Below are 12,590 nucleotides of genomic sequence, written 5' to 3' on the forward strand. Positions count from 1 at the left end.
ACCCAGGTGAACCGTTACTATAACTACTGGAGGTATTTGGTATCCTCCCTGTAACATGGAACACTAGATACACATATAAGTAAATATAGCTGAGATGCAATACACATTAATATGACAGGATGGTAAAGAGGGCATTCAAATTTAATTCTAGACATGCTCAGAAGACTTACAAACTAGTGAATGTCATTGTCTTCACACTAAACTGATAATAAAAATTAGGCATGTTTGTAATGGACTGCATAACTAATTTTTTTTTTTACTTTGGAAGGTGCACATTTTTTTTATAATGTTAATGAAATAAGTACATACACAGTTTGAAATTCTATTTTTGCAGATTTCATACAACATAATTTTAAATTCCATTGGATATCCCCAAATCACTTTATCATTAGAAGTTTTTTGAGCTTTAAGGAATTCAAGCAGAATTTTATGAAGATGAGCTACCTGCAGAACTTTTTTTTTTTTTTTTTTTTTTTATACATGGTATGATGCATTAAAACTGTTCTAACAAATTCACAAACTCCCTGGTATATCATAATGAGGTCCTTTTTATACTCAACATGTAATTGCCCTCCTTTAAGTTTTAGTCTGTGTTAAGGAGGAATGCTACACCAGAAAAATTTGATGTGGGTGAAAAAGTGGAGGATAAGTACAATATTTTGAAATTGTAAACTTTCAAATTCACTTTATTTAGTCAACCAAAATGCAGTTTTAGTTGAGTGTAATTTGAAATATATTTAAAACTCCTGCTGGACTCAAACCCACGACCTACATGTACAGTTAAGCAGTCAATAGGCTAACCTACTGAGCTACTCTACTTGGCATTTAAATCGAAAAGGAATAGACAAATCTTGCTAACATTTATATCTTCATCCATATTTAAAAAGGAAGTCAGCCATTATGATGATGTGGTACACCTCCTTAAATAAATTTAATTTATGACACAACTTCCTCACTTTTGGCCTGGTTTGGTTGTTCCATTTGATCAGGCTGTCCACTTTTGGCCTGCTTGGGTCGTTCCATTTGATCAATCTGTCCGTATAGCGACATAATGTGTCCTTCCAGTCTCTGGTTAATGCTGCAAATGCTGTTGTATTTGTCCTCCACGGCCTACAAAAGACGATTATCATTATCTACAACATGACGTCTATATACAATGTCCTATTTGATTATTTTTCTTGTTTTACGTCCTACATGTATTTTTTTTTACGTTGTATTCGAGAATTTTTCTAGTTTTACGTCCTAATTGTTTTATGTTGTATTTGAGAATTTTTCTTCTTTTATGTTGTATTTGAGAATTTTTCTTCTCTTACGGTGTATTTGAGAATTTTTATTCTTTTATGTTGTATTTGATTTTTCTTTTTTTATGTTGTTTCTGAGAATTTTTATTCTTTTATGTTGTGTTTGAGAATTTTTATTCTTTTATGTTGTATTTGAGAATTATTCTTTTATGTTGTGTTTGAGAATATTTATTCTTTTATGTTGTGTTTGAGAATTTTCACCAATACAGACCTCAAAACTGCAGGTGAAATGTCACAAATTTTGACCAATGCATAACGCTCAAAGCTATAGCAGTGAGGGTTCTTTATAGTGCCAACGCCTATTGTAACACATTCCGAAGAAATTCTGTCTATTTTAAAGGTCGTAAAATGACCCGTGACCTTTACATTGAATGCCAGGAGGTGAAGGAAGAGTCACTATGTATGCTAAATGTCAGCTTGGCAAGGGATCAAGAATAGAATCGAGAAAAAAATAATCCCAAAAAACCAAACAAACACAAACTTGTTATAAATCAATATAATAAATGTAATCAGGGGTGGAGTGTGGTGTGCATTTTATGCCCTGTACCAGCTACCCCATTCTGCAACTTATATATTCTTAAAAATGCTATATTTTTTATATTTTAACCTTAAGATAGGGCTGTATAAATATTCCACATCAATTATCTTCAAGGTTCAGGGACTTTGTCCTCACTAGTGAGCCCCCTTCCAGATAGCTGGCTAGCTATCGTCATATGATAGAAGAATTACGACAAGTGCCTCTATAATTTTTGTACAGTCCTTGTATACATGTTCACTAGAAAACTGAAAATTCAGAAAGGGCCCCGCAGTGAATATTCAGTCAGAAAGGGCCCCGCAGTGAATATTCAGTCAGAAAGGGCCCCGCAGTGAATATTCAGTCAGAAAGGGCCCCGCAGTGAATATTCAGTCAGAAAGGGCCCGCAGTGAATATTCAGTCAGAAAGGGTCCCGCAGTGAATATACTGATATAAAAGAATTCTAAGTCCCATAACTCTGTAACAAGAAAGCCTATAAATCTGAAAACAAAAGGGGTCTTCCTCTGTCTTGATAAGATTTATGAAAATATTCCTTAGGAAACTTAAGTTACAGTCTGATTAAAACCACCAAATGAATGTAAGAAGAAGGGGGTAGGTGGGTGTGCTTAATCAAACTGCTGAAGTTAATTGTGTACCATGGAAATTGTTGACAGACGGACATTAGGCGAGTTGTTACCATTCGTGTACTCTCAAAAGCAAACCACTGAGATTGCTTCAATCTATAAACCAAAACATGATCATGCAGTGAAGTAGAAGAAATACCTTTATTTCATCCTCATGACAAATTTTTGCAAGATGAAGTTGTCTCTTTAGCTCTTCAATGGATAGTTGCTGCAAGAAAATATGAATATCAAGAGTAATTAGCCACACGTCACAATAACATGCATGTGTAAACTGAAAGTGTGAACAGAAAGTTATTGTACTCTTTAAACATTTCAGATTATGTGAATGATTTTTGATTTTGCAGGACATTCAGTCTGGTAAACAATCTAGCTTTACCATACTAAAAGTAAAATTCTACCAGACCAAAATTTCTTTATCGATTGAAATTCTTATATCTAGTTCTACCCGATTTACCTTGTGTATATTTCAATGCAAACATAGTTATTTTGAAAAGCGAAAGTAGTATAATATTGGTACTACTATAAACAAATACCAGACATTTGGTTTACAAAATTTTACCAGACCAATATTTTTTTTTTTACCAGAAATGTCAGACGGTCCGACGAATTTCGCATAGTCTGACATCTTGATTAAAATACCTTGTTTTGCAAGTTTCCCTCTAATTCTTGTATCTTCTTCCCAACACCATCCCAGTTCAGTGTGTTGATCTTCATCTTCTCCTTCAAAGCTTCAAAACAGAAAGAAAATCTTCAGGACGACTGTGGCTTCCCTGTGTTTCATAGAACACCTATATTTGCCGTTTTGTGGTTGACGAAGACCACAGAATTAAGTTATAAATGATGGACAATTTTTGCTCAGAAAGGAAGAATACAGGGAAGCTTTCCCTGAAATCATGTATCAACTACTGTGGAAATGACTGTGACTGTGGAAATGATTGTGACTGTGGAAACGATTGTGACTGTGGAAATGACTGTGACTGTGGAAACGATTGTGAATGTGGAAATGATTGTGAATGTGGAAATGATTGTGACTGTGGAAACGATTGTGACTGTGGAAATGATTGTCACTGACAATCTAAAAATCATTGCTAGTGATTGCACTTTGTCAACAATTGATAGCAAATTCATGCAATTGATTTGTCAATGATACACTTTTCCAGAAATAATAATCTCATTGAGTTTGCAAAAATCCATATGCAAACAAAAGTGAAACTAAAACCATCTTGGTCCAACTCAATATATAACAAACAAGAAGGCTCATAGACAACATCACTCACATGAGCCAAGGGGCCTGCTGTTATTCAGCTGTTGAGATTCTTAAAAGATTTCTTTTCAATTTTTATTCCCATGAAAGTTTTTTTATGCACCACAAGAAAATTTGGGAGGCATATTCAAAATATCACAACTTGGAAATGTTTGCATTTTGATATGATTTAATATAGCCCTACTACTTTTTAAATCAATTTCCTTTAGATTTCAATATAAAAATCTGATCCCCTATTGTGGCCCCACCCTATCCCCGAGGGTCATGGTTTGAACAAACTTCAATCTGAAGTGCCTGGATATTAATATTAGTAATCAGGATCCTGCTGTTATTGAGAAGAGTTTAAAAAGATTTTTCCTGCACATCTGCATGCAAAACTTTGATTCCCTATTGTAGCCACATCCTACCTCCGGGGGCCAAAATTTGAACAACATGTCAGGAAGCTTTCATGCAAATTTCAACTTTTCTGGCCCAGTGGTTCTTGAGAAGATTTTTTAATGACCTCCTTCCCCCCCCCCCCCATTTTTTCCATTTCTTGATTATCTCCCCTTTGAAGGGGCATGGCCCTTTACTTGGACAAACTTGAATCCCCTTTATCCAAGGATAATTAATTATTTGTATTAATTTTGATTGAAAATGGCCCAGTGGTTCTGGAGAAGATGAAAATATAAAAAGTTAATGTCAATGATTACAACAACAAAGGTGGAAAAGCTCACTTGAACGTGGGAATGAATTAACAGTGAAATGGAAAACAAGAGGTTTTGTACTATACAGTTTTAACTGTAACTCTAATAACTTATCTCTTTCACTCTATGTTGAGTTTTGGATTATACAGTTCTGACTCTAACAGCTTATCTCTTTCACTCTGTGTTGAGTTTTGGATTATACAGTTCTGACTCTAACAGCTTATCTATTTCACTCTGTGTTGAGTTTCGGATTATACAGTTTTAATTACAACAGCTTATCTCTTTCATTCTACGTTGGGTGGGCCGACTGTCTGATACCTTTGTTTTCCGCCCTCAGTGTGGTGATCATGTTGTCTTGCTCTGGTTTGGCATGGTGGCTGTTTCTGATGATATTGAGCTTGGTCTCATATTTCCCCTGGAGCTCTCCCATTAATAGCAATTCCTTGTGTAGCTGAAGGACCTAAACATCATAAAATTAAACAAGAAAACATTTACAAATACTGTGCTTGAATTATATTTCAGATGTTCCGCACACCATAGAGAGACACTTAACCTGACCTAGGTGTTCAGCACACCATAGAGACACTTAACCTGACCTAGGTGTTCAGCACACAATAGACATTTAACCTGACCTAGGTGTTTAGCACACCATAGAGACACTTAACCTGACCTAAGTGTTCAGCACACCATAGAGACACTTAACCTGACCTTGGTGTTCAGCACACAATAGACATTTAACCTGACCTAGGTGTTCAGCATACTATAGAGAGACATTTAACCTGACCTAGGTGTTCAGCACACAATAGACATTTAACCTGACCTAAGTGTTCAGCATACTATAGAGAGGCATTTAACCTGACCTAGGTGTTCAACAATCGATCCTACGCTGACGTTCTCCAAATAGTGGCATGGAATAACGCTTCAAAAGTTTCATCAGCTTCCAGTTCGATTGCAGTATATAAGGAACAACTTCAAATCCAGTGTTATGAAGTATAGACATCATGTACATGTATAACGTAAAACATCATATTACACTGTTAGGAAATTTCTCGAGAGCCTGCACTTCTGTCATTCAAATGCATCAAGGTCATTTGTTGTAAAACGTTGAAAATATTTTTGGACACGCGGGCGGCTATTATTATTTGATAATATTATAATTTGGATTTAGTACAATTAGAAGCGGCGAATCCGACGAACAAGATTACAAATTGGCATGGCCTTATGTAAAATTTTAAAACCTTTTATCGTGGCCACAGGAAATTAAAATTTATGCTATATGATGATGCTTGCATACATTAATTTGATCAACTGTTCCTTCTGAAGAGAAGAGTTTTTCCATTTCATCCATAATAAACATACATGTACTCCCAGAAAAATTTTCATAATTTCTTTTCCATGAATTTTTATATTTGGCACCCCCTACTCCTAATGCTCCGTCCTATCATCCTGTACTGATATTTAAACTATCCCGACACATGAATTAGCCAAAACAAGCACCTTGTATTAGCCAAAACAAGCACCTTGTATTAGCCAAAACCAGCACCTTGTATTAGCACAAAACAAGCACCTTGTATTAGCCAAAACAAGCACCTTGTATTAGCCAAAACCAGCACCTTGTATTAGCACAAAACAAGCACCTTGTATTAGCCAAAACAAGCACCTTGTAGAACACACCCACCTGCTCCTTTAGTCTCTGTGTCATCTGTACTTGTTCTTTCAGGTGCTGGTTCATTCTCTGCTCTTGGAACAACTTGGCCTCGGTGTTTTGTAGCTTCTGTAATATAAAATACCACACGTGAATCCTGTCAGCTGACCTATATAGTTTCTTGAGCAGACAAACACCAGGATTTCTAAACATGTCACCAGATTCTTTACGCATTCTACATCGACTCACAGCTTTCAGTGCATCCTGGTCCTCCCGTTGTCTTATCAATAAAGTGTTCATCTCTGTTTTGGCTGATCGAAGGTCATCTAGTTCACTTAAGCATGCTCTAAAAAAACGTTAATAAACATGAATTAAAATATCATTCATTATAATATATCTTGAACCATAACAATTTCACATGCAACCTTGTCTTCAAAGAGGAATAAACACTCATATAGATCTTTTATTGTTTCAGATGACCTGAACATTAGATAGCAAACTGCATTTAAAAGCACAGCAAACTAAAGAAACAGCTGACTAAAAACCTAGCCCTAAAACAATAAATCAAACTACAGCTGCAGTAGTCAAATATATATTATGATTAAATTCATATCATGATCATACAATAGATTTATTTGGTGTTAGATTTCCCTATATCTAGTTGAATATATGTATGACATTCTTTGTTACATACGTAAACACCTGCCACCAAATGTTGAACTTTTTTCTCATCATTAAAATACCATAAGCATGGCTGACACTTTATAACCCAGAATGCATCATTCCTGTGAGTTTAACTGGAGCAGTTAGGGCTCTTCTACTTTATATTTCTATCATAGACAAAAAGTATGTTTCCACAAAAATCATTATTCGTACTCAAACCTAGAGTATTCAGAATAGCAATAGCTGACTGTGGTAGCTCACCTGAGTTTATCCTGAGTCTCATACTCATTACTTTCACTGATTGTGGTAGCTCACCTGAGTTTATCCTGAGTCTCATACTCGTTATTTTCACTGATTGTGGTAGCTCACCTGAGTTTAACCTGAGTCTCATACTCGTTACTTTCACTGGTTTGTTTCAGCCTCCGGTTTTCTTCCTGGAGAAGTTTCATGGACAGCCTCAAGTTCTGAATCTCAGTTTCCAGAATTTGAATCTGCTCAGTCTTAAAATAAAAACAAAACAGCAATGTATACAACATATACAGTGTGTACAACATCATCAATACATGTATACAACGTAACAGTGTGTACAACATCATCAATACATGTATACAACATAACTGTGTGTACAACATCATCAATACATGTATACAACATAACCGTGTGTACAACATCATCAATACATGTATACAACATAACAATGTGTACAACATCATCAATACATGTATACAACATAACCGTGTGTACAACATCATCAATACATGTATACAACATAACAATGTGTACAACATCATCAATACATGTATACAACATAACAGTGTGTACAACATCATCAATACATCTTTACCACATAACAGTGTGTACAACATCATCAATACATGTATACCACATATACAGAGTGTACAACTAGGTCCCCATCATCAATACATGATTTCTCATCAAGTAAGTATGCCGTTTCTCATAAAAAACTTTTTTTTTTGTAATTACTCAATAGAAATATAGAATAAAAACTGTTGTAAAATTTCTTCATTCTAAATGAAAAAGGGATTGACACTAACGGTTGTCTGATTGCCCGAGGCAAGTGAAAACCCATTTCAGACAAGTGAAACTTAATACACACTTGCCCGATGGGGTAAGTGATTATTTCAGTAGGAGATGTGATTGTTATAAGAATTGTGTTAAGCTTGATGCATATCAAATATTAGAAAGTAAAGTCCAACTCTGTATTACTGAATCGTCAGTTTATTCTTAATACTACTAGTCCTACTACTAGCTAAGATTGTACCGTATCTTATCCTATCAGTAAGTCGTTCCGAATAACAAACTATCCGACGTGCAAATTATCATATTAGTCATATTTGTGAGAAAATGGTGGCTTCACAACTGTCTCTCAAAGTATTTTAGTGAGGTAAACACTCAGAAAGAAGACTATAAAAGGCAAGGTTGAAAATAAAAATAAATCCAAATTAAAAAGAAAACATGAGATTCAGGTGGTGTGACAATCCTGATTTTAAGATTTAATCAACACCGATGACAGCAGTATGATATGTACCTTGTGTCAGAAATTCATGCAGCACTACACCCGTCATCGCCGGTACTTTGTATTTTCTTACCGGTAATATAATCTACAGAATTCCTAGCATCCAAAGATATTTTATTGAGCTACTGAATAAAAACTGATTTGTTACACTTTTGAAACTTTTTAATTGAAATAATATATTGAACATTTGAATCAAATACATGACTGTATAAAAACTTGGCCTCATGTTACATCCCTTGTTCGTTCTTTTGCGGTGAAAAGATCTATTTTCCTACAATGACCATTGAAATTTTCTTATTTATAATTGTCAATGACATTTTTCATCAATCTCATTCACCTACAATAAATTAAACTTGTATGGCATAATTCACAGGTATAACCTCCTACGCTGGGGGAAAAGGGAAAACCCAAAAGAGGGAAACTATTCTGAAGCAGTGAAAACTTAGCTATTCACTGATTGACAGAGAGAGCAAGCTAATTAAAATTACTGGTTGATAAGCGTATTTGAGTCTAAAAATTTTCGGACAAAGTTTTTCATTTGGACAAGTGAAAGTTCGAGTTTACTTGTCCGAAGGGCAAGTGAGATGAAAAGTTAATGTCTATCCCTGGTTTGATTACATGTATGAATTTAAAATGGGGTTTATCACATTTGTGTTGCACTTCAGGATTTCAAAACTCCATAATTTGAACTCCACCTTAAAGTTATACCTGCGCTTTCGTTTGTTCCTCCAGAGCATTAGCTGTGGTGATCTTTCGAAGCAGACGTCTATTCCGCTTGGCGTGGAGTTCTCTTTTGTTCCGTTCATAAAGAATCTGGTTCTTCATCATGAAAATTTGTCCACGAAGAATGTTGATTTCATCAGCAGGCGGCATGCCTAAAACACAGACATAATGATCAGAGATATTGTCAGAGAAAGAATGAAGGACTTCTTACAGTCACGTGTTAGAAAAAACAGGTGCCGTTTACTGATAGTGAGGGCAATGTAAACATACCCTGCCAAAACTGACACCATCATTCAGCACAGGGACTTACAATGTAAATGCAGTTCTTGAAAAATATTTCTGTTGTATCAGACGTTTCAAGATCTTATCAGTCAGACTAATGAAAATGTACTGTGAACTTTTACCGGTCTGAGGAAATTTTAACCAGTTAAATCCGTCGGACTGGTAAATTTCAAGAACGCTGTCAATGATACAATTAAATGGCAATACGTGTATGCGTTAATCCAGTCTTGAAATCTGATGAATATTTAAGTACACTTCATTGTATAAACCAAGGCTTGGTGCTGTTCTGAACAAGAGGTGCAAACATCACCGTGCTTGACAAAGTCGTCCAGCTTTTACTTTTGAAGCCCCATAGGACCTTACTAAACTTGATTGAACAAAGATACACTTTATGAGAATGTTTTTATAATTCTCACATACACATGTAAATTAGACACTCTGTAGTCTTGTCATACTGCTGTAGATTTTGACTACGGATTCTTACTTTTACGTGTCTTGAAGCTTATCCTATGATGTACCCTATAGAAATATGAACAGCAGTTGAACTTCAGTACCTCGAACACCAATATTTCGAATACCATGGATATGTCCAAGTGATTCGGAAGTCCCAATCACTTATACGGGAAGTATTTTACCCTTGAAGTCTCGAATTTTTTCTCAGTCCCATCGAGTTTGAGATAAAGAGGTTTGACTGTACCTCCAAAATGTGTCCAGCTGATGGAGTCCTGGTTGGTGAGGGGGATCCTGCTGAGCTGCTTGGCGTGGATATCTCCCCCCAAGTGTAAGTGTTTGTCTAGCAGCTCTGGGGGAGAATAGGTCTCAAATACAGGGACTGGGAGGTCCTGATCTATAAAACAAAACATGAGGATAGGTCTCAAATAAGGGGAATGGGAGGTCTTGATCTATAAAACAAAACATGAGGATAGGTCTCAAATAAGGGGAATGAGAGGTCTTGATCTATAAAACAAAACATGAGGATAGGTCTCAAATAAGGGGAATGGGAGGTCTTGATCTATAAAATAAAACATGAGGATAGGTCTCAAATAAGGAGAATGAGAGGTCTTGATCTATAAGACAAAACATGAGGATAGGTCTCAAATAAGGAGAATGAGAGGTCTTGATCTATAAAACAAAACATGAGGATAGGTCTCAAATAAGGGGAATGAGAGGTCTTGATCTATAAGACAAAACATGAGGATAGGTCTCAAATAAGGGGAATGGGAGGTCTTGATCTGTAAAACAAAACATGAGGATAGGTCTCAAATAAGGAGAATGGGAGGTCCTAATCTATAAAACAAAACATGAGGATAGGTCTCAAATAAGGAGAATGGGAGGTCCTAATCTATAAAACAAAACATGAGGATAGGTCTCAAATAAGGAGAATGAGAGGTCCTGATCTATAAGACATGATAAATAAAATGCCATTAGAATAGTATAGGGTTATTGAACTTATATTGGTGAATATTGGCACGAATTGGCTGTGAAAATGCACGAGCTTGCGAGTGCATTTTGACAGCCAACGAGTGTCAATATTCACTTATATAAGTTCAATAACCCTTTTATTATATAGCTAAACTATTTAGTTGTTAAATTATATCCCTTTTCACTCAAAATACTCCAAAATAGACGAGAATTCATCAATATTGGCATCTAAGGTGAAGGTGTGCAATATCAGCATGCATTTCTTAACTGTTCAATATTTAACCCGTCATTAATGCATGAAGCAAACTGATTTTGTGAATGGGGACATCATAATTCATGTACAGTAAAACATTCTGGTTAAGTAAATATCAAATACCGGCTCTATCAGATTCGGAGGACTGTCGTCTACCATTTTGGCTTGTTTACGTCGTTATGGTAATATTGAATGCTCATACTCGGAATTTTTCGGGCGCATACAATTTACGCAATGCAAAGTTAGCGTTCAATAAATTCTCAGGATATTGAACGCTAACATTCTCTATATTTTACGCAGACTTTATAATAGACTATTTATTAGCTATATAATAATTCTAGATATCACACCTCTACAGAAGTATACTTAAAGAGTGAAAACCTATCTCAGTGATACCCTATCTCAGGTAATTTCAGCGTCAGGATTATTTAGCAGGTATTTCTATAAGAAGTAGTTTGAAATTTTGGAGATTTAGGTTTTAGTGGATTTTCATTTATAAAAAAAAATGACACTTCTATTTTTTATGAATTTTCCTCATTTGCCAATAATTCCAATCTTATTTATTACAATTGTTTTGATTGGACAAAAATAAAGCTGAACAAGAGTTTACACATCAATAAATCCGAAAACGCGATGTATTCATACACGCCTGAAAACAAACAACATAGTGCGGGTAACTATTCAAATTTTTGCAATTGTTAATAAAGTCAATGAATTGGAATTATAAGAATCAAACATTCTTTTGGAAGAATTTATCGATGTGTAAACTCCGGACATTTTACTCACAAACTTAACATAAAAGTGCTTCGCACTTTTATTCAGTTTGTGAGTAAAATGTCCGGAGTTTACACATCGATAAATTCTTCCAAAAGAATGTTTAATCCTATATTAAAGCCAATATTTGTAGTGTGACAAAATAACCCAACATGATATCACACTTTGAGTTAATTTGAGAATTGACGTAAAGAGTGGTGTTACAACTTTAAAGATATCTTTTAAATAAATGCTTCATGATTAAATCAATGATTTTATTTTGTCAGTAAATAATTATTAAGACTATTTTCCCATGATTAAATAATTAATCTGAGAATCGAAACTATTTATTCTTGGGAGATGTGATCAGAATTTTCCCCCCAATTCAAAAGGTACAGGCACCATTAAAAAGAATTTTTTTTTTACTGCATCCATTTCTCATGTTATTGGGTCTGATGCTATTTATAGTCAGGACATGTGATCCGTTTCTCAGGTGTGACATCATCAGTTGTGATGTCATTGAAATCATAACTGTTTCACTTTCTCTGTAGGTTAAAGTCAATGTCTTGTGTGTGTGTGTGTGTGTGTGTGTGTGTGTGGGGGGGGGGGGGGGGGGGGGGGGGGGGGGGGGGGGGCTATAAACTTGATATCGTCATCACTGTCTGAGAGTAGATACAGCATACATGAATTATACATCCTTCATTCACTTGTGCAGGTACTGAGGGCTTACCTGATTTATTTGGAGAGGTGAAACACTGTGCGCTGCATCGCTGGCACACGGCCACTTTAGTGGGAACCAAAACAGACTTCAGTACTGTCATAAAATCACTCTCCTTCTCACTTCTAGAGGAGTCCATTCTGTGGTACGTAATGTTGTTGACCACATGGGAAGCCATGTTGATT

At 35.6% G+C, this 12,590-nt stretch overlaps 1 protein-coding gene across 4 annotated transcripts in view; it reads right to left on the minus strand.

Moving 5' to 3' along the window:
- Positions 1–12,590, minus strand: part of LOC125678944 (hamartin-like) — a 34,403-nt gene that overhangs the window by 2,672 nt on the left and 19,141 nt on the right. For 3 of the 4 annotated variants that reach the window (XM_048917766.2, XM_048917765.2, XM_048917764.2), the window contains 10 exons: positions 12,418–12,590; positions 9,957–10,106; positions 8,963–9,129; positions 7,087–7,217; positions 6,304–6,400; positions 6,088–6,183; positions 4,728–4,869; positions 3,099–3,187; positions 2,599–2,667; positions 957–1,110 (listed from right to left, as the gene is read on the minus strand). The exon at positions 12,418–12,590 is cut by the window's right edge and continues 361 nt beyond it. In XM_048917766.2, the coding sequence (XP_048773723.2) occupies positions 957–1,110; positions 2,599–2,667; positions 3,099–3,187; positions 4,728–4,869; positions 6,088–6,183; positions 6,304–6,400; positions 7,087–7,217; positions 8,963–9,129; positions 9,957–10,106; positions 12,418–12,590 (1,268 nt within the window). Of the gene's footprint in view, positions 1–170; positions 203–956; positions 1,111–2,598; positions 2,668–3,098; positions 3,188–4,727; positions 4,870–6,087; positions 6,184–6,303; positions 6,401–7,086; positions 7,218–8,962; positions 9,130–9,956; positions 10,107–12,417 lie in introns of all 4 variants that reach the window. The other variant, XM_048917767.2, reaches the window with a different exon arrangement.

The sequence above is a fragment of the Ostrea edulis genome, chromosome 2 (assembly GCF_947568905.1).
Source record: "Ostrea edulis chromosome 2, xbOstEdul1.1, whole genome shotgun sequence".
In the NCBI taxonomy this organism is placed as follows: Eukaryota; Metazoa; Mollusca; class Bivalvia; order Ostreida; family Ostreidae; genus Ostrea; species Ostrea edulis.